General features: G+C 46.7%; 1 protein-coding gene across 1 annotated transcript in view; it reads right to left on the reverse strand.

The window, feature by feature from the left end:
- The window catches only part of LOC126336672 (farnesol dehydrogenase-like), a 64,821-nt gene that overhangs the window by 20,297 nt on the left and 21,569 nt on the right, over positions 1 to 22,955 (reverse strand). The window contains exons 3-4 of the mRNA XM_050000619.1: positions 3,784 to 3,913; positions 1,502 to 1,631 (exon numbers count right to left, since the gene is read on the reverse strand). Coding sequence (XP_049856576.1) covers positions 1,502 to 1,631; positions 3,784 to 3,913 — 260 coding nt within the window. The remainder of the gene's footprint in view (positions 1 to 1,501; positions 1,632 to 3,783; positions 3,914 to 22,955) is intronic.

Raw genomic sequence — 22,955 nt, forward strand, 5'->3', positions numbered from 1 at the left:
AGGAGTTAGGGTCAGGCATCCCCAAACCCAGTATGTAATGGGAGCTGCCCCAACCCCAACCACCTCACCCCTGTCAAGCACTGAAGGTAGCTTACAGCCTTTTATCTGGAAATAAAAACCACATTCCCAGTGAAAACTGAGAAACAGATCAACTGTCCACCAATCTTCTGCCAGCATTTGAGGCAAAGAATTCAAATGGCCATGCTTAGCATGGAGTGACATAAGAAGCTCCCCAACTGCACTACAGAGGTGGCTTATTACATAAAGTAACTTTATAGCTTAGCCTTGTGTGACTGATGCAGAGGTAACATAAGAGAGTTTATTCCATCTTGCCTTCTAGGAAGAACGGAAGGAAGAGCACCATATAGCAGTAGCTTCTTTTATAGTCCTGCAAACCTGCACCTGGAATTGGCAAAACCAAATATTCTGCTAGTTCATTCCATGGGATAGCCGCATGACTTTCAACACAGGTAAACACAACCAAGCAATCATTATGACCAAGTTCTCCAAGAGGGTGATGTATGAAAGACCACAGGTTGCCTAAAGTAACGTCTATCTACAGTCGTAAGACTGCTCGCAAGGTCACTACATATTAAAATTAAACCAAAGTAAAGGGAAGCCTGTTTAATAAAGTGGAAGACTCTTAACCACTATTAGCTCCTCTGTAAAACACTAAGTTCCTGGCAACAAAGGGTATTCCTAGCAAGCAGGAATCATGAAAGATTATCCCAGCTTATCCATGGTTTTAGAGCTGTCAGCCTAAATGATTGCAGCACACTGAAACTATTTAAGAACGGAACACAACCAACGCCGAAAGATCCTGAGGGTGATACCTTAGGACCTCAAAATGGATCAGTCCTAATGTGTGGATTGGGCACCAATCAAGGGGATGTGCAGGAGAAAACATTATCAGGACATTCCAGGGAAAAGAGGCTATGACCTTAGCAGAAGGCAGTGAAGTGCATTCCAACTGGTAATCCCACCAGATGACTAATATCGGGAGGTTGACTCCCTGCAATTGTAGAAAGTATGGGATACATAGGATACCAAGAGTTGGTACTGCCACATCTCAGAACTGAAGACTTTAGACCAATTCAGCAAGGAGAATTTCTATAGGACTCGTCTGGAAGGCATCAATGGCTAGACAAACTCCACAATGACGACCTGAGTATAACACTTTCCAAGCTGAAGACCCCACTGGGCTATAAACCTGGCAATTCTAGAGCAGTCTGGATGAGACCAGGGCCCAGTAAATATGGAGAAGAGTAGCATGAACTGCACCCAAAGAGGCATGGGCTAGGAAGCGTAAGTGTTAAGCTTTCACATGCAACTAGCCTACTCAACTATTATCAGTAAGCAAAGTCAGCTTTTTATAAAAAGAAACAGTACACGCAACTGGCGCTACCACCCGAATATGAAAACAAGAATAAGCACTTCGCATAGAACGTAAACAATCAAGAGTAACTGCAAGGAGCCGTAGCAGCCGGTGCAGCAAGCTTACCCCAACGCGTATCTTGCTGCCCCTGGCGACCAGATCTTTGCGTAAGCCTTCCAGCAGCGTGTTGACGGCGTGTTTGCTTGCGTAATACATCGCCAGGTCGCTGTTGTACGGCGGAGAGTGAGCAGCCAAGCTGAAAAAGCCCGGAGATGTGTAAGTAGGTCGGCCAAAATAGGCTGCACGTGTTGTCGCATTGTTACAAATGGGTACACAGTTATATCTTAAATTTAGTCTCTCTCGCGCAGCCCCCGGAAGACTTCATTCTAGAGCTTAGTATCTCTGTGTCTTCCGACTATCACGGCAAACCGGCCCGCGTTAGCTGGCCGGACATCCCCGGTATCCGGCCCACCAAATATTTGAGGTGGTACCTATACTGCCAACAATTGAGTTTCGAGGCCTATGGCGACCAGTACACCGCGACATTCTCGGAGCTCTATCTTTACAAAGCGGAAGGTCATGGTTAAACTTGGGGCTATCTACAATAAACAGACATACCAGTCTCAGTGTGATAGTGGGAAAAAAAGAACGGTTGACAGGCTAGTTTGGCGAAAACATTAAGTAAAAAATTCTTTGCTTTTTATTCTACTCACGTGTCTGGCGCAAGTCTTTCAAACGGACGGGCCACTTCGACGACTAGCCTTAGCAATCAATCATTATGGAAGATGCTTAAGCGAGGTTTCACTTTCTTTTGATTACGTTGTAAAATACATATAGAATGCGCAGTGATACTTTGTCGGTGAAATTCACCAGTATAAAATACGCCAGAATTTCTGTCAAGTACGTCCACCAATCAAAATTATGTAATTAAATAAAAATCGTAGTTCGTTTCAATGCTAGCTATTCCCACTACCTTAGATTTTTGCGATTTCATCTTTCCTTTAGCCTTACATTACGGTGATCATGGACTGCTAGGGTGCTTTAATCCCACTAGGTAGGTATTGGCCCTTATGACTTCGTGGAGGAGTCAATGTGGCCGGCGGACTAAAAAGTTTGGAGACACCTGCTCTAAGCCAAAAACACAAATGGCCATTTGTGCATCTTTCATTGCTAGTCGTCAATTTGCTTGTGCGGAACACCAGACTCAGTCCAAGGATAACGACCAGGAAGACCGCGTGGAGTGACGCTACTCCACGGTAACGTTCACCCACATCCTGCTTGACGAAACACTGTACAGGGGTTGGGAAGTCATTCTCCAACCACTCCACTTTCACCTGAACTTGCGCCCTCAGATTTTCGTCTTCTCCGTTCTGTCGAACAACCTTCAAGGAGCTTTCTCTCCTGATGAAAATGCTCTCCGAATGTGGCCCGAAAAGTTCTACGCGATTTCTTCATTCGCGGAATCTTAAAGTTACCCCAGCATTGGCAGACTTGTAAATAAGAGAATATACAGGGTCTTCAAAAAAAATCATCCGATTTTAAAAATCATTACGTATTTGAGATGTGCATGAACAACGTACCGTTGACAAGAGCAAACTAGTTTTACATGGTTCCCGTAGGTAGCATTATGCGCCCACTCCAGTTCTAGTAAAAATGATGTCTTAACAACAGAAAGCGTTTTTCTTTTTGCACAGTGTGGGTCAGTAATAACCGTTCAGCCTTACTTTCGTACTCTATATGGTGTAGATGCTCCTACAGCACAGAGCATTAGACGATGACACGAGGAATTCCGAGAAACAGGATGGTTGTCTAAAGGCAAATGGCTGGGCTGTCCCCAAATGTCAGACATCGAACGCAACAGGATGGGACACCACACTGGCATCTGGCAGTGCGGAAATTTTTAAATCCAAGTATTACTGAAGGATGGATCGTTCACACTGGACCAAATGATTCAGCCTTACGATACTGGCCTCCAAGGTCACCGGACCTGACTTTCTTGTGAGGGTTTATGAAAGACTGTGCCCCATTACTAACAAGAACAGACATAGGTATCAGCAGCTGTGGAAACTAACTCAAGACATGCTGACTGCAGTGTGGGAACAATTTGAATGCAGCACTAACTATATGTCGTGCTTCCCAAGCGGGCATATTTAACACCAATGAAGAAATTGGTATGTTTCTTAGTTTCAGATATAGATGTGCCAAATCGGATGATTCTTTCTGATACACCCTATATTATGAGTACTGTAGTCTTATGTGTATTTTTATTAAACGTATGGAAAATGCTAAGTACTTTCGCTTGTTGTTTAATTACACCACCAATGCGGGTATTCCGTCTAACGTATTGACTTAAGAGCTGTTATTTGCCGAACGATTTTCTAATACAAAATGCGTGATGAAGCGCCTACCTGCTGATGTGGATGATGAAGCCGTCGTCGACACCTCTGGCCAACATGTCCTGCACGGCTTCTCTGGTGCAGATGCTCAGACCCAGCACATTCACTTCCAAGACGCGTCTCCACAAATCTGTAGGTGCAGCTAAATAAAAAATAAAAGGTTCTACGCTGAAGGAAGCCGTGACAAATTTATCAACTAATGACTATTTCTAGTCTAGTGAAAGCAATTAAGGGGGAACGACAAGATGACGGACGAAAATATTGCTCAAATTCAGGATTTTTTTCCTCTGTACAGGAATGTAGTAGACAAATGAGATTTGCTATAATGAGCAAAGCATACATTGAAGTTTTATTGGTATTTTTACTGAAAAAATATTAGTATCTTTACTGTGTAATGAGGGCAGCTCTGAAAGGAGGTAGTTCGACGGTTGGCGCTGTAGCTCCAGTTGTGGTTATCCGTAACATGAAATTAACAGATCACCCTGATACTTACAGAGTTTAGTTCATCGTAAGGATTTCCAAAAATTTGTCAATTATAATTATCTGAAAAACAGCAATTTTTTGGACCCTCTTTTGCCGAAAAAGAATCAAAATTTGGTTCAAGGGAGATAAAAAAATCATTAAACAAAATGAAAATTTTAGCGAGGGTGACTACAACAATGCCGAAAAACGGTTGAGAAAAACGCGTTTAAAGTTTGAAAGGTATTTATCATACAGAAAGAGGGACAAAGTTTGGAACTTACAGGATGTCATGCCTGGTCCATAATTACTATCACCCCAGCTAGTCGATGGCCGCTTTCTGCTACTCTGACTTGGTAAGCTCCCTTTTCGTCCTCCAGGCCCTTTTCACCACTGGCGTCATCTTCACACCAGATTTGATCGCCGATTTTGATATGGAAGGCATTTGCATGTACTTTAATGTAGTATAGCATACACTGAGTAGACATAAGGACAAATTTGAAGCAATGTTGACAATTTCGCTTCGGCTGGATGTTATTTTTGGAGCGTATCTCAGAATGAGACTATTAAAACTTCTGTTCACATTTTGAATAAAATCGCGCAAACAACGGTCGAGCAAATCGGGTTTACTCAGATCGGTATTTATGGGGGTGATATCATCGATAATGACTTGTGACAATGGCGTCTTCTGTTTGTAACTTTCTAGTTCATCATGCTTTAGCTCCAAACCAAACACACAGAATCATTACTTTTCTGAGTTCGCGCATAATATTTGGGGAATACTTTAATGTATATACATTCGACTTCTGTAATTAAATTTAGAGTTTTTCGACAGTCACTCTGTCGTTTCCTCTTAAACGATCGCATGCACTGACGCCTTTCTACTAGCCTGGTAACTTAGCGATTTTACTGGACTCCACACGAGATACGAGGGATTCCAACACACACTACTTGCTCCGTCTAAACTAACGCCCACATTTAGACAGTACAAACATAAGAAAAAGACATCAAATGAGCACACTTACGATAGAAATCAGAGTGCGTGAAAGAAAAAATGGAAAAATCTGTAGTCAGTAGCATACCAACAGCTGTGTTCCACAGCATTTAGCCTGGGAGAAATGAAAACTACAAAACAAATTTTGTGACGTGAAATTGTATTTGATAAGTGACATTGGTACCTCTAACCTATGAACAGCTGAGGAAACAAATTTTGGCCGGAAAACGATTAACAGTCCTCTTAAGCTAACGTAAAAGACCAAACCTTCTGTGGAGCAATTAAGACATATTGCAGTAAGAAAAAGGCGTTACATTTTTTAAACGCATTATCACTATAGTAGTTATACGCATTATAGGCGCCACCCATTGGTGGAAGGGCAGCGACAGTACGTAAGGCATTCGATTTATGAAGCATGTCTAAGAAAGTATCCTCCCTGAATATGGTCTTTAAATCTGTAAGCCATACACGAGAAAAATCAAACAGCTGCGCAGAAACAGACTCGTTGGAATAAAATGACAACTGAAAGTCCTGTGGATATTTATGCGCAGCCGAGCCCACGAAAATAAATTAACTTCATGTTCACAACAAATTTGTATACAGGACATAGTATGTTATCCTTCTTAAATTCGAACGGCACGAGACCACTATCACAAAATTCGCTGTTTTCGAATATTTATCACGAATGGGAATTCGTGCAAAGATGATATAGCCTATAACGGCTCTCATTCTCAGCAGTCGCCAGATTGGACAACTCATTTCAGATGGGCTGCCCATCTCAACAAATCCACGCGAGGTCCGATACAAAATTGTAGGCACGGATCAAATACAGCAAAGAGACGAATGTAACCTTTGACGATAGGATGTTAAGGAAACAACTCCTAGCTCGTGGGCGCAACAAGATACAATGTAGCAGAAGACCCAAAGAAATTCTGGTCGCATGTAAAGTGGCAAGATGCAATCACTATCTTCACTGTACGATAACACTGGCCGTGTGCCACTGAATCAGTTACCAAACGAGGTTTTCCGGAATTCCTTCACCGAAGAAGACAAAGTAAATATTCCAGAATTAGAATCAAGAACAGCTGCCAATATGATTAGCGAAGGAGCTTAAACCACTTAGTGAAGGCAAGACCTCTGGTCCAAATTTTGTACCAGTCAGGTTCCTTTTAGAGTAGGCTGATACAGTAGGGCCACAATTATATACAACTGCTCGCTCATCGGAACATCAGTACATAAAGACTGGAAAGTTGAGTAAGTCACGTCAGTGCTCAAAGGAATTCTAGACCCATGTCACTGACATTTCCAGTAGGATTTTGGAACATATACTGTGCTCTAACATCAATCATCCCTAAGGAAACTATTCTAAGGAAACTATTGACAAATAGCCAAGACAATCAGGAAATATTGTCCTTAGCTTTTTATTCTCACGATTTAATGGGTTTGTCAACAGGAATGCCAAATTTATTCCACATTTTTAGACTTTTAGAAGGTGTGACACCGTTTCTCGCAATGGACTTTTCGTCAAATTGCGTGCCTGTGGAGTACCGTCTCAGTTGTGAGACTGGATTCGTGATTTGCAGCCAGAAGGATCACAGTAGTAACTGACAAAGCTATCGAGTAAAACAAAAGTACGGCTGGCCTTTCCCAAAGAAGTTTTATAGGCCCTCTGTAGTTGCTGATGAACAAACTATTCAGGAGACAATCTTTGACTGCAGATGATGCTGTCATAGTCTAGTAGAGTCATCAGATGATGAAAACTAATTGTGAAAAGTGGTAGTTGACTAATGAAAATTTAACTTTATTAAAACCAAGACTATCTCTTGCATGTTCACTACCTCGGCATGTTACACATGTCAAGATTAACGATTTCCAACCATTTGAACTAAACATAAAACCAGCCAAGAACTTCCTCCCGGTAATGTGACTGTCACGTTCGGTACCGATTATGTTTCTTTAGTTTATGTACCGCCAAAAATAGTTGGCAATTGGAATGCACCTGCTGACGATAGCATTCTCTTAATAGCGACAAAATTCGTAGAAACGCCACAACGGACTTAACTGTACAAAACTATATAAATCAACTTGCAGGGCAGGTTACGACAGATCCCACACACTTGTTACAATTAGTCGTCGTCTTCGTATCTGCCGCGGTTTCGTATCTTGTCTTTACCTGTCTGGGTTAAGCCCTGAAACTGCACAGCGGCACAGACTGTCTCAGCCCAAACCAGCCGTGCTTGTCGTGGCGAATATTTCACACGCATCTAGTTTAGTTCCTCCTGCAGTTTGTACTGTCCGTTGACATTTGTCTAACAATGATTATGATGTTTGGTTTCTAGGGCGATAAATTTCGCGATCATCAGTGCCTGTACAAAGCCAAAATTTTTACGAAGTCCAATTTTTTCAGTCCAGTCTAGCCACGGTTGGTTGGTTTGAGGTATAAAGGGACCTAACTACAGCATCAACAGTCCCTTTCTCCTGACGTAAGCATGGCTCAAGGTAAAAGAACACCCAAGTTCCGTTTGAGAAAGTGAAAGGGGAAAAGGAATTGGGAACCACACCTAAAAAGAAAACGAATGGAACGAACAAAAAACGGGGAAAACATACACAACGAAAACTAGAAGGTATTAAAACCATAGAGCAGATGGTCTGGGCTGGCTCATCACAAAAAAAGAGGATGAGCCAGCTACTCTGCAACAAAATGTCCACCCCAAAAAGACAAGGCGTGATAAACACATGTAGGGAAAAGACTACCACCAAGACAAATGCAAAGAAAGTGCGACAGTTAAAATGGAGGGAGGGTGGCAGCCTCAGAGAAGGCTAAATGTCCACCCTTATATGGTACGATAAAAACCCTCCTCACGAATAAAACGTGCAACTAAATCTGCTGTTGAGGCACTGTCACCTATCACCGAAAGTAGGGTGTTGGGAAGGTTAAAAGTCAGCCACAGAGGAGCTAAAAGGGGGCAGTCCAGCAAGATGTGGACCACAACCTTTTGAGCCATAGTGATAAGGTGAGTCTTCGCGACTGAAGAGGTAGCCATGTGTGAGCCACATATGGCCAATGCGGAGCCAGCAGAGAACCAGAGTCCCTGTGAGATGCCTGCATAGTGGTCTTCCACATATTCGTAGTCTCCTTAATGACTTGTGCGTACTGAGATTGTGCCATTCCGTCTCTCAAAACAGAAAACCTTGCGGCGTAATATGATCGCAGGTCAGTTACAGGGATGCCAGTCTCTAAACGGTTTCCGTGTAGCCTGTTTGGCCAGACTGTCTGCTAGTTCATTTCCTGGGATTACGACATGACATGGCCTGGGGTTCACACAAACACCACGGAATGACTGGGCCATTCCAGTGCATAGATGGAATCCTGGATGGTTGCTACCAAACGATGGTGGAGGTAGCACTGGTCGATAGCTTGTAGGCTGCTCAAGGAGTCAGTACAGAGAAGAAAAGACTTGCCAGGGCATGAGCACATGCACTCAAGACTACGTGAAATGGCTACCAGCTCTGCAGTGAAAATACTGCAGCCACCTGGCAGCGAGTGCTGTTCAATATATCTCCATGAACATACACCAAGCCAACGTGACCATCAGCCATTGAAACATCGGTGTAAACCACTTCATGGTCCCAGTACATGTCAAGAACCGAGAGGAAGTGTCAGAACTGCAGGGTTCACCGAGTTCTTAGGTCCACGTGAAAAGTTGAGGCGAAGCTTCGGCCTAGGTGAACACCATGGAGGTGTACGTGAATAGAATGAGTACAGGTGGTAAAGGCAAGGACTCTTCAGACAGAAGAGATCTGATGCGAACTGCAATCTAAAGCCCTGACATGGGCATCCGATGCGAGAGATGAACCGCCGTCGGTTGGGAAAGGAGACAGTAATGAAGATGCTCACAGGAACTATGAATGTGTGCAACGTAACTTGCGAGCAGTTGTGCACGACTAACCTTAAATGGAGGGACTCTGGCTTCCACAAGGACGCTGGTCACTAATCCTGAAAGCTAAAGCCACAGTAGTGCACAGAGTCGGGTAAACGCAACGCTGAGTGCGCCGCTGAACCATAGTCAAGGCGGGATTGGACAAAGGCTCTGTAGAGCTGCAGCAGCGTAGAGCTATTTGCACCCCAGTTGGTGTTCCTCAGGCAGCTTAGGGCATTGAGGTGCTGCTAGCACTTTCGCTTAAGCTCACGAAGGTGAAGAAAGCCAAGTCAATCGGGAGTCGAAAACCAGTCCTAAGAAACTTTATGTCTCCACTACAGTGAGTGGATCGTCATTAAGGTAAAGTTCTCGTTCCGGATGAACAGTATGACGTCGACAAATGTATGACGACTTTGCAGCTGAAAACTGCAAACTGTGGGCTAGAGCAGATGACTGCACCTTGTGGAGTACTCCCTGTAGGTACTGCTCTGCGACACCAGTACTGGCAGAGCAGACAACTTCTGCAATTCTGCAGAAGTCGTCTGCATACAGAGAAGGTGAGACAGATCACCCGACAGCTTCTGCTGCTATATTTAATGGCCACCAAAAGCAGACACACTCAATACAGATCCCTGTGGGGACCCCCATCTCCTGGATATGGGGGTGAGGGGGGGGGACTATGAGAAGCACCAACTTTTTGATGTTGAAAGTACTGAACTAAAGGAATTTTTTTATAAAAATCTGGAGCGAACCCCCAGAAATCTCACTCATATAAAGTGGCAAGGATATGTCGCCAGGTCGCGTTGTAAGCTGTTCGTAAGTAAAAGACAGCAGCCTGGTGTTGGCGTCTGGAAAAGGCTGTTCAGATGGCAGACTAAGGAAACTATATTATCAGTGGTAGAGCGACCCTGGCGGAAATCGCTCTGGTCTGGAGGCAAACTCCTGGACCCAACACAACCGCCGACTTTCTATACGTTCGAACAGCTTACAAAGAACGTTGGTGAGGCTGATGAGCCGATAGCTGTCCACATTAAGTGCGTGTTTGTCGGGTTTGAGCACTGGAATGATGGTGCTCGCCGCCATTGCGATGGAAAGACGCCATCAAACCAGATCCAGTTGAATATGACGAGGAGATATCGCTTGTAGTCGGACAATAGGTGTGTGATCATCTGATTGGATACGATCTGGCCGAGGCGCTGTGTCAGGGCTATGTGCAAGGACGCTGAGGAGCTCCCACTCTAAATGGGGCGTTATAGGGTTCGCTGTGACTTTCACTGAACGATAAGGCTTTCTTTTCTATCCGCCATTTGAGGGTGCGAAATGCTGGGGGGTAATTCTCCGATGCGGAGGCTCGAGCATAGTGCTCGATATTTGCGTTTGCGTCGGTAGATAACACGCCATTGATATTAATGCCAATGACACCTGTCGGGTCTGGTACTCACAAACACGTATGATCTTCGTCCAGACTTGGGAAGGTTACATATGGCACCCAAAGGTCAAGACGTACCTCCCAGCATTCCTATTTCCGTCTCTAAGCTGGCGAACGTGGGAACAGAGCCGTTTAAAAGCTATTAGGTGCTCTAGGGAAGAGTGCCATAAATGTCTAGAGCTCGCTAACGCTCCTTATGTCCTCAGATTTCCAGCGACCACCAAGGTACTGACTCGCTGGGGGCACTCTGGAGAGCAAGGGATCGCGTTTTCCGCCGCAGAAACGATCGTTTTAGTGATCACGTCAGCTACTGCATCAATGGTACCATGTGGGGGAGATTCAACAGTGACAGCAGAAGTGTAAGCTTCCCAGTCTGCCTTGTTTAAAGCCCATCTTGGTAGACGTCCATGGCCATGACGCAAGGGGAGTGACACGGAAATGGTCATTACGACACAGAGCATGAGCTCTCCAGTGGATTGATGGAAGAAGTCCTGGGCTGAAAACTGATACATCAGTAGCTGAGTAACTACCATTAGCTACACTGTGGCGACCTCAGTGTTTAAGAGGCGGAGGGCGAGTTGGGACAGTAAATTTTTGATATCTCTGCCATGGCCAGTAAGCATGGTGCTACCCGACAAGGGATTATGGGCATTAAAATCTTCCAAAAGTTGGAAAGGTTTAGGGAGTTTATCAATGAGTGCACCCAATACGTTCAGGGGTTCTGCACTATCTGGAGGGAGATATACGTTGCAGATATTTGCTGTATCGTCCATATGCTGACAGCCACAGATTCAAAAGGAGTGAAGAGGCACAGGTTTACTAGATAACGAGTTCAGGACAGACGCAAACTCCACCTGACACTATTATATTCGCTACAGTTCTTGTAATATCCCCTGTAGCAGTGAAGGGCAGGGGTCTGCAATGCTAGGAACCAGGTTTCCTGGAGGGCAATGCAGAAAGCAGGTGTAAAGCTAAACAGTTGCTGTAGCTCAGCCAGTTGGTGGAAATAACTGCCGCAATTCCACTGGAGGATTACGTGATCATGAGACTGGAAAGGCATGAAACAATGAGGCAGTCTGCACCTCAGGGTCACTTGCTCCCACCAACGTATTTCCTGCACACGCTATATCCATTGTGTCTGATGGTCTGCCGACATCCAGGTCCTCAGCAGACGCCAGTACCTTCAACTTCAGCCTCCAACAGATTGGAGGCAGTGATAGTGTGGGTGGAACTGCAATTCCCTTTATCTTGGGGGTCTTCTTTCTGAATTGCTCTCGCTGTTCCTTTGGTTTCTCTGGCTGGGAGGGCTTCACTGATTCAGTCTCTAGGACTGATTGTGAAGCCTTATAACCAGCTGCTTTGGGCACTTCAGCCACTGGCAGGTGTCATCTTTCCCACTAGCAGAAACCAAGGAAGGGAGTGACCCAAGCGACCCTTTCCTAGCGAGAGGAGGCAAAGAAGACTTACGCTTCACCAGCTGAGAAGTGGGGACTGATTTCCCCGATGGTTGGGGGGGGGGGGGGGAATTTGCTCCCGAGGTAGGTTGTGCGGGAGCAACAGGGAGGGAAGTGCCCCACTAAATGTAGTTTTCCAGTTCCAAGAGCTGACGAACTCTCAGAACTGATGGGGCTATAACTGTTCTTGTAACGGCGGCATAAGAGTAAGTCATAGCCATAGAATGCAGGTGTTCAAATTTCCTGGTGTAGGTCGGTTGGTCCAGGGTCTTATTCCACGATTTTCCCTTCTCGCTGTAAAATCCTGCAGTCTGGTGAGAAAGGGGAATGATGCTCTCTGCAGTTTACACAGATGGGAGGTGGGGCACATGGATTATTGGGATGGGATGGACGTCCAGCATCTCGACATGTGATGCTGGAAGTACAGCAGGAAGACATGGCCAAAATTACAGCACAAAGCACCACATTGGGTTAGGGATATATGGCTTGACATTTCATTTCAGTAATAGACCATCACCTTGACCTTCTCAGGTAAGGTGTCCACCTCGAAGGCCAAGATGAAGGCACCAGTGGAAACTGGATTATCCCTCTGACCTATGGATGCGTCAGACGAAATTAACTCCTTGTCGCTCTAAGTTGGCGCACAGATCGTTGTCAGACTGCAAAAGGTCTTTGTGGAATATAAAACCCTTGACCATATTTAAGCTCTTATGAGACATGACAGTAACAAACATCCCCAACTTGCCATAAGCAAGTAATGCGTGACTGGGCACAGGATGCCGTTTTGATCAAGACCGACTGACCCTGAAATCATTTTGAATGTGCTCTCCACCTCCACCTCCCTGAACTTTTCCTCTAAATGCGCGACAAAAATCTGGGGCTTCATCGAGACAATTAAGTTGTCTTACATATGAGGTGCTGCGGCGAATAAGGTTCGCAGCTATCCGTAGACTGGCGTTCCTCCCATGGTATGGCCATGGAGGGGAACGATTTAGGATCATACTTCCTTGCTTTGTCCTGAGATAATGTGCTTAGAGACTGCTGGCGTTTGATCACCAGCAGGTGATGACGTGGTACACTTCATTGAGTGTCAACCGCCCTGATGCCATGCAATCCGACCAGGGGCCCTGCTCCCCATAGGCGTCACCCAGTCACAGCAAAGGCCACCTGGCAGGACGGCCATTGCCGAGAGTCCCAATGCCGCAGGGTGACGCATCTACTCCTTGGCATATGTGGGGAGTTAATGGCTCGGGCATCATCAGAGCGATCCCTGCGTAGTCAGGGGCTACAGTTAGAGTACATGGCGGCCCCACCACGATGGACTACCTAACGTGCTGCACGAGGTGGAAAGAATTTCATGGTAGTCATCATCAACACACAAAACGACACTGCATAGTGGGAGGAAGATAGCGCTCCCAGGAATGTGTGCTCGCTCAAGAGAGAGAGGATGAGTGATACTGCAATACCACGACGATGAAGTGGGCTAAAGATCTCAATGCATGATGAACACGATGTACTGTTTAAGTCGCCCTTTCCCAGTTGGCTCGGGAAAAGTTTGAAAAATGGACGTCAAACCTTACAGGGGCCCATCACAAAGCCCGAAAGGTGAGCAACTCATTTCAGTAACCTCTTAGTACAGGCAGGAGTACCTTGGGCCTATTCTAAGCCCCAGGCCTGCAGGGGTATAAGCATGAATGACTTCACCCACAAGGTATCTAATGTTCAGCTCGCCTATTTTCCAAGAACAATGCCACATTCAAAAACAGGGCCATGCAAGCAGCTGATCAGGTGTTGTAGTGGACTAAGTTATGTCCCCAACCGCTGCCGTATCTGTGGATCAATGATTATCTCCTTTATGATCTTTCCGCTAAGTCGTGGAAACTTCTTACAGAAATAGCAAAATAGTATTTCATTTCTGTGCAAAGCCTTTAATGCCCTGAGGGGCAGCTTAATTTTCAGTGATGGGACAACATTTTTTCTGATTCGCTAGAGATTTTGACCCAAGCATCAGAGCTATTCGTAGGACGTTTCCTCTGTGTAGTGTTTTTCTAATGCGTGGCAGTATCACACAGGTAGCAGCAATACTTAGTGTAATCCCCTGCAAACCCAATAGAATCGCAATTACAAATCTCCACATACTAGCTATTTATGCTTATTATAATTAACTGTTTCCAAAGTATTTCAACGTGGTATAATTTTTTTGAGCTAGGGCAGCATATGTGACTGATGGAAGGCCTTTCATTAGTACTGTGTAACAGTACTGCCTTCAGACTTGTTTGAGCTATCTACAATTTCACTGGAAGCGTCCAGTTCATTTCACTTCTGACCAGGAAACCATTGTGACAATGCCTTTGCCAAGTGTGACAAACGTGAAGTTTACTTTGAATCCTGAGCTAGGAGACAACTTTAAACTTATGTTCATATTCAGCATATCTAAATCTATGAAGCACAGCTGCTTTCGTCCCTGTAAAAATTGAGTGAAAATTTGTGGACGAGGGTAATTTATGACCATGTGCCCCTACCATACAGATAGCCCTACAACCGACAGGTCAATGCAACCTGTTTGACAATTCTCAAACATGCTACTGTGAAACACTAGTGTGCACCACAACAAATTATTTCCAGGAAACACACACTTGAGGTACACATTTCAACATTATTAATTTTCTTGTAACGTGCTCCCAGTCTTCATCCGACAAAAGTATTCTTTTCTCAGCTTTGGAGTGTATTTGATGAACCTTAAAGAACGAGGGGCGTTCAATAAGTAATGCCTCACTTCATCGGCCAGTTTCGGTTGAAGAAGCTGTGTGTGTTGTGGGACATAGTTGAATATTTCCTCTTCAGCCCCTGTAGCTTCGTGAAGTTCCTATAGGTGGCGGCACTTTGCATAGCTTCCAAAAGGGCGACTGTAACGGTGGTGCATTCCAAGCAGAGGGCTGTCTGTCTTTTGGCGGAAAACCAGAGCATCGCTGATGTCCATAGGCGCCTGCAGAATGTGTGTAGAGACCTGACAGTGCACAAAAGCACGGCGAGTCGTTGGGCGAGGCATCTCATCGAGGCAACAAGGTCATGCAAACCTGTCTGTTCTCCGAAGGCCGGTCGGCCCCACAGCTGTGACTTGTGCACTGTAGGAATGTGCAGGCACACTCATTCGAGGTGATCGATTGATCACAACACCTCGCTCCACAATGGACGTCTGTTGGTAATGCTGATACTGCCACCAGTTGGGGTATTGGAAGGTGAGCCTCCGCTGGGTTCCTCTCCATCTAACAAGACCATAAAGATCAACGAAAGATTTGTGCAAAACTGTTTGCACCTTACGAGGTTTTTGTTATGGCTTTAGGGCGCAAAACTGCTACGATCATTAGCGCTCGGTCTGTGACTTAGGAAAAGGTAAAAAAACGAAACTGGAAACCAGCAGAAATGGGAACGAAACTCAAAAAATTGGAGAAACTAAAAATAGAAAGAAAGCTTAAAAACCACTATAGAAGGGGGCTGGTTGTCCCCAAAAAGCTTCAAATGACTGACGTCATCTCACTGACACTAATAAATTCTAGAACGCGATCGGCTGAGCGCGTGTCATCTGCTAAAATGGAAGATATATCAGGCGACAGCTGTAGACGGGCGCGTAACGGAGTAAAATAGGGGCACTCAAGTAAAAGGTGTCTTACCGTCCATATCAGAGAGCAGTGGGGACAGAGTGGGCGAGGATCGCCGCTTAAAAGATGTCGATGGCTAAAAAGACAGTGCCCTATACTGAGTCTAGTTAAAATTACCTCCTCCCAACGACGCGTTCGGAAGGAAGAGGTCCAAGCACAGGGAAGAACTTTCACGTCGCGCTATTTATTATGGGAAAGTGTCGACAAAAGTGCGTGCCATAAAAACAACGACATAAAACACTCCGTAGATCGGAGAAGGGAATCGTGTGAATAGCTGGCCAACGAGACTGCAGCCTTGGTCGCTATATCGGCCGCCTCATTTCCACAGATACCAACGTGTCCTGGGATCCAGAGGAACGCAACAGAGACGCCTCCCAAGTGGAGCAAGTGTAGGCAGTCCTGAATCCGGTGGACCAGAGGGTGGACAGGGTAGAGAGCTTGGAGACTAAGGAGAGAGCTGAGAGAATCAGAACAGATAACCTACTGTATCCGCTGATGTCGACGGATGTATTGGACAGCCTGGAGAACAGCGTAAAGCTCCGCAGTATAAAACGAACACTGGTCGGGAAGCCGAAATCGATATGGGGTGTCGCGAACAATATAGGCACTCGCTACACCAAACGATGTTTTTGAGCCATGAGTGTAAATAAATGTGGCTTCCTTCATTTGTGCACATAGAGCAGCAAATACCCGACGATAAACAAGTGAAGGCGTACCATACTTGGGAAATTGACAAAAGTCACGGAGCAGGCAGGTCCGGGGATGGAGCCAAGGCGGTGCTGTACCCCAAGTTGACAAGGTGGTTTTAGGAAAGCGGAAGGAAAGAGAATGTTGTAGTAGTAGTAGTAGTAGTAGTAGTAGAAGAGGGGTTTTGGGCGCACGACAGCAAGGTCTTCAGCGCCCGTTCAGTAACAGTGAGACTAGTGTCAAGAAAATCCCAGAACAGGAGTATAAAACGGAACAGGAAACATGGGTAACAATCGTTGAAAAACATGTGCTCACCCACACGAAAGCGTGGGATGAAGCAGAGCGTCAGCAGTAAAACATGGACAACACAGGAAGTAAATGATAGAAGAAGCTAAAACAGTGTAGCAGATGGAAGTGGCTGGCTGACCACAAGGAAAAAAGGGAGGAGTCTGCCACTGAAATACACAAACCTCCAGCCTAAAATTTTAGGCCAGAGTCCAGACATCACAAAACAAAAACCCTAGACACACACGTCTCATTAGCTAAAACAGAAGGCAGAACCCTTTAACTTGTGCTTCTGCCCTTGGATCACGGTATAAAATGCAGTCTGTTAAAATGTGCCGGACAGATATGTGCACACGACCAGCATCACAAAACGGAGGTTCCTCCTGCCGTAATAAAGAGCTGTGTGTGAGAGGACAGTGCCCGATCCGAAGACTTGTGAGCGCCACCTCCTCCCGCCTGAGCAACCGGTAGGAGGAACGCCACGGGCGAGTGGTTGACTTTATCAACCGCAGTTTATTGGCCGTCACCGCCAGCCATTCGTCCTCCCACAACTCCATGCACTTCCTGTGGAGTGCAGCGATGACTGACTGCAAGGGAATAGGACACTGGACCACATCCTGCTCTCTGCAGGCCTCCTTGGCAGCCCAATCGGCCTGTTCATTGCCCCATATACCGACATGACCAGGCACCCAGCAGAAGGATACTTCCGTACCCAACTGTTGGTCATGCATCAGCTGGACCATCTCAGTCGGGTACAGGTTCTGCAGTGATTGTGAGGCACTAAGAGAATCGGAGCAGAGGCGAAATCGATCGCCCCGAACACGATTCATCTGCTCCAGTGCCATCAGGATCGCGTGGAGCTCCGCTGCGAAAACGGTATATTCAGCAGGGAGGCGAATCCGGGTAACTATCAGGGAACACTACAGAACAGCCAAGGAAATTCTCCTGTTTGGAGCCATCAGTGTACACGACAGTGAAACCGTGATGCACATCTAAAATGTTAAAAAACAGATTGGAACGTAAAATCTGGTGTGCGATCTTTCTTAAAATTAGTCAAATCTAAAATGTTTGGGTCTCCGGAGGAGCCAAGGTGGAGATCTGCTCCAACCGCGACGCAAAACACGAAGACCAGCCATAGACATCGCAGTGAGGCAATCCTGTGCGCGAATCCCTTAGGGCTGCATCGGACGTTGCCGGTTATGAAATAACTGTGCCAGAGGAGGTTGAGCAATGGTATGGTATGTAGGGGTGTATGGTGTGGACAAAGTTTTATACGCCTGGCGCACTGTAAGTAGCCGTCGCCGCATAGGTAGTGGCGGTTCACCAGCCTCTGCACAGAGGCTTGGTATGGGGCTAGTTCGGAATGCCCCAGTGGTCAACCGAAGCCCTTCATGGTGCACAACGTCCAACATCTTTAAGTAAGAAGGCCTCGCAGACCCATACACCGTGCACCCATAATCGAGCCGAGATCGCACAAACGCCCTGTAGAACTGGAGCAGACAAGTCCTGTCAGCTCCCCATGTACTGTGGCTAAGACATTTAAACATACTTAAAGCCTTAAGTGACCGCTGTTTCAGGTCTTTAAGATGAGGTAACCACGTGAGCTTCGAGTCAAAGATGAGCACCAGAAACTTCACCGTGTCTAAAAGCAAGAATAGTGTCCCTCATCCGCAACTCAGGAAAGGTTAAAATCGAACGAGAACGATTAAAAAGAACACATACAGACTTCTCGGTGGAAAAGTTAAAACCACTCTTCCGCGCCCAGTCATCCAAACGCCTAATCGTAAGTTGCAACTGACGAGTTGTCGTTGCAAGGCTTGAAGAACAAAACAAAGAGAATCATCCACAAACAACACTGGACAGGACTTTTCACTATGGACGTAATGCTATTAATAGCGATGGCAAAGAGAGACACTTAAAACGCTACCCTGAGGAACACCGTTCTCCTGTTCAAAGCGTTTAAACAGAACGTCACCAATTCGGTATCTAAAATATCGTGGCGAGAGGAAAGACTGAATAAAAAGAAGACAACCACGAAAACCCCATTCGTGAAGTTGCTCCAGGATGAGACGCCTCCAAGTGGTATCGTAGGCCTTCTCAATGTCGAAAAATACACCTAGAAGGTGATGACGTAGGAAAGCTTGTTGTATAGCCGCCTCCAGGAGGGCAAGGTTATCGAAGGTGGAACGAATCCACCTGAACCCACACTTAAAGCGACCAACGAGTTGCTGGGATTCTAACATCCAGACAAGGCGGCGGTTGATCATCCGCTCTTCCCTATACAACTAGTGAGGGCAACACTACGGTAGCTACTCGGGCTCGTGCTGTCTTTCCCAGGTTTTAAAAAAGGAATTAAAACTGCCTCACACCACGCATCAGGAAAGTGACCCGACGCCCAAACAGCATTAAAAAGTGAGAGGAGGATTTCTTTGTTCCGCAATGTGAGGTGCCATTGCATACTGTAATGGATCCTGTTGTGACCAGGGGAGGAGTCACGAGCTCCAGACAATGCAGAATCCAGCTCCCACATAGAAAATTGGCAGTTAACTTCATGAGAGGTGGACTGAAAGTCCAGACTACATCTCTCAGCCACGGCCCTATGACGCTGGAAACCTGGATCCTGACTGGTTGTTGCAGTAACTGTAGCAAAATACGCTGCCGTAGTCTGGGCAATGTCTCGCGGATCCGTGTGGAGAGTGCCGTTATGCATTACAGCAGCTATGGGGCACCTCCCTCCTCTGCCAGAAATTCTCCTAATGGTCTCCCACACAATGGAACTTTTGGTGGAACGATTAATGGTGTTCAGGAACTGTTGCCATGACCTCTTCTTGCTCTCACGAATAATGCGGCGACATCTTGCCCTCGCCACCCGAAATACTGCAAGATGCTCAGCAGTCGGCCGAGACGAACCAACGCAGAGCCGCATGCCTGGTCCTGATTGCAGAGCAGCATTCGGCACTCCACTAAGGCACAGGTGGCTTCTTCTGGGGGCCTGTGGACTGTGGAATGGATGCTGCAGCGGCGTGGTGGACCGTTTTGGTAATATGATCCACCCACACCTCAACATTCGCACAGTGTTCGAATTGGGCCAACTGGCTATAAAGTTTCCAGTCAGCTCCACTGAGCACCCACGTGGTGGTCTCCTTTCAGGGTCCACCCCATCTGGCAGGTGAATCCAGATTGGGAAATTATCACTGCCATGCAAGTTAGCGACCACTTCCCAGTGAGCACTGGCGGCAAGAACTGGAGAGCAAAGCGAGAGATCAATGGCAGAGAACTACCCAGTCGCTGTGCAGAAATGAGTACTCTGTCCTCCATTGAGCAAGTAGGCACAGGATGACAGGAGAAGCCTCAATTGCTCTACCCTGGGACAGGTAATTGCAGAGCCCCAAAGCACATCGTGGGCATTAAAATCACAAATAATGAATGGTTGGGGGTGCTGTTTAAGAAGGTCGGTGAGGGCCACTTCATCAAGTACGTCATGTGGGGCCAAGTAAAGTGGACAGTCAATGGATGACGCATGTGCACGGACACAGCGACAGCCTGCAAGTAGTCATAAGCGAGAGAGGCGAGGAGTGGTGGTCCGTCCTGACGAAAATACCTACACCTCCTCTAGCTCTCTCTCCACACAGGTCGTCCTTTTTGTGGAGTGTATAGCCTCGCAGCTCAGGGGAGTATGTGGGATGAAAATAAGTCTCCTGGAGGCAGAGACACAGTGGTCTACCCTGAGAGTGTAGACGAAGTTCCTCCACATGCGTCCTGAATCCTTGCAAGTTCCACTGAAGTATGGGAGCCATCTATGTTGGGGGTAGCACCTTCATCCTGTCTCCCCGACAGGGCGGGGAGACCGCAACAAGTGGAGGGGCAGGTGTGGGGCGAGATGATTGCCCCACACATACGTCGTATTCCATCAACTCTGGGGAAGAGTCAGATGAAGCCTCATGTAAAACATCCGCATGGTCAGACGGTTTACCACGGGATTTGACCCGGTGTGGCTGCTGTACAGGTGCTTTCTGTGGTTTGGTGGGCTTTGGGGGAGCTGATGGAGTTAATTGGCGCACTGGGCTTGGGAACAGCCTCAGCTGTTGGAGGCGCCAGGGGCTGGCCCAAGTTCGCCACTGTATGTCTGCCATTCGAGTAGGGGCTACTGGCTTTGAAACACTGGCTGCATTGCAAGTGCACTGACAGCTGCAGGTGTTAGTGCCAACACTCACCGCCTCTGTCTGCGTTGAGGCGTCGACTTTTGGAGTAGGCTTCTGAACCAGGGATGCAAAAGATGTAGCAAAAGTGGGAGGTTGCATCGACTTTTAGATCTTCTTGGCCTCACCATAGAGGATACGCTTGGTTGTTTTGATTTCCTGGACTTTGCGTTCCTCTAAAAATATTCGGCAGTCCCTACTCCGAACAGGGTGGTTCCCAGAGCAATTAATACATCTGGCTGGAGACGAGCAACCAACTCCTTCATGAGCAGCGTTACCACAATTGGCACAAGTCGCTTCACCTTTACAGCCTAAGGTGGTATGCCCAAAACGCTGGTATTTAAAAGCGTATTGGTGACAGGAAATAACGGCGCACACTAAGGCGAAGGAAGCCAGCTTTAATATGTTCTGCAGTTTCGTGCTACTGAAGGTCAGAATAAAAGAGTGATTTTACAAGATTGCCATCAACCCTCTTCATGATATGTTTAAGATCAACGATACCTTCCAGAACCCACTCACGTTGCAGTTCGTCTTTGGAAATGTCTACTAGATCCCAGCATGTCACAACACCTTTGCTATAATTCAAGGTGGTGTGCAGTTCAGTGTCTAATGGAATACTCCCCAAGGCATTTAGCAGCTTGCAGGTTAGTGGCTTAATGGGAAGTGGAAGTTTCCACGAGCAAGGTCCCATTACACAAACTCTTCACTGATTTTAAGGAGCCACAGATGCCCTCCAGACCCTTTTGTATATAGAAGGGCGAAACCTTCTCAAAACTACCCTCCTTCCGTTTTACAACGAGAAACACCTGATTACCAGACTGCATTCTGTTACTAAAGACTTCACTTGTCAAAGATGTGCTGCAGTCAGGGGGACTGACTGCACGAGCCCTCTTAAGAGACTGGGTGTTAGAACCTTCCAGCGGCCCACCCTTTCCGCTGGGAGGAGGAAAAGAATTTCGAAGGATCCATCTCGGTCCCACGAGCAGCTAGGGAATTAGAAGTCCACCCAGACAGAGCCCCGCGTGCCTAGGTAAGCCTTATACAACTGGGGTGCGGCAGGTGCCCCAGAGGTTGCTCACTGGCGACTGTTGCACCCCAACAGTCATGCATCTTGTAGGCGCGTAGCACACCGTAAGATTGAGGTTTTTTTTATAGAGGTTTACCTTCCTCACAATCCAGGTGGTCAAACGAAGATTACCATTCCCTGCAGCACACAACATTCCACCACCGCACCATACGGTGGTTGCTGAAGCATGTACGAGGGTTACAGTTACAGGAGACTGGCGGCGCTGACCAGTCCCCAGCTCAGGACCCTGGGGTCGCCAAGCCCGTCGTCAGCAAATGAATGCTGAGCCCCTGGGGGCGAAAGAGAATGGAGCTGTTGACGGGAACAGACTCCCGGTGGTAGTAGGGATGAAAGGCGGCCTGCATACCCTAAATCCAAGGAGGCAAGGAAAAAATGTCATGGGCCGGATTAGCAGGCATGGAAGACAGATGGCTAGCACAACGACTCAGGACAGCTCGCCGATTGGACAGCGGAGGTTCAGCAGTCTAAGCATAAAGGCTTTCCACAGGGCTGGTGTAAAACGCTCCAGACACTAAACGTAATCCACAGTGGTGGATAGAGTCGTCTAAGAATAGACGGCTGAGCAGGAGTAAACTATGCTTCAATAGTCCAATTTCGAGCGCACTAAGGACCGATAGAGGTGGAGAAGGACCACTCTGTCCGCTCCCCAGGAGGTACCATTCAGGACACGGAGGGTGTTGAGGGATTGCAGACAGCGAGCCGAAAGATAGAAAACGTGGGAGGACCAGCACAGTTTTCTGCCAAACAGAAGACCAAAGAATTTAGCGACGTCAGAAAACTGAAGGTTGACAGGTCCTAGATGTAAGGAGGGTGGAAGTAACTCCGTACGACGCCAAAAATTAACACAAACAGTCTTACTGGGAGAAAAGCGGAAGCCTGTTACGAGGCTCCGAGAGTGGAGGCGATCGAGACATCCTTGAAGACGTCGTTCAAGAAGGTTGGTCCGTTGAGAGCTGTAGTAGATCGCAAAATCGTCCACAAGGAGAGAGCCCGAGACATTAGGAAGGAGAC

The sequence above is a fragment of the Schistocerca gregaria genome, chromosome 2 (assembly GCF_023897955.1).
Source record: "Schistocerca gregaria isolate iqSchGreg1 chromosome 2, iqSchGreg1.2, whole genome shotgun sequence".
NCBI lineage: Eukaryota > Metazoa > Arthropoda > Insecta > Orthoptera > Acrididae > Schistocerca > Schistocerca gregaria.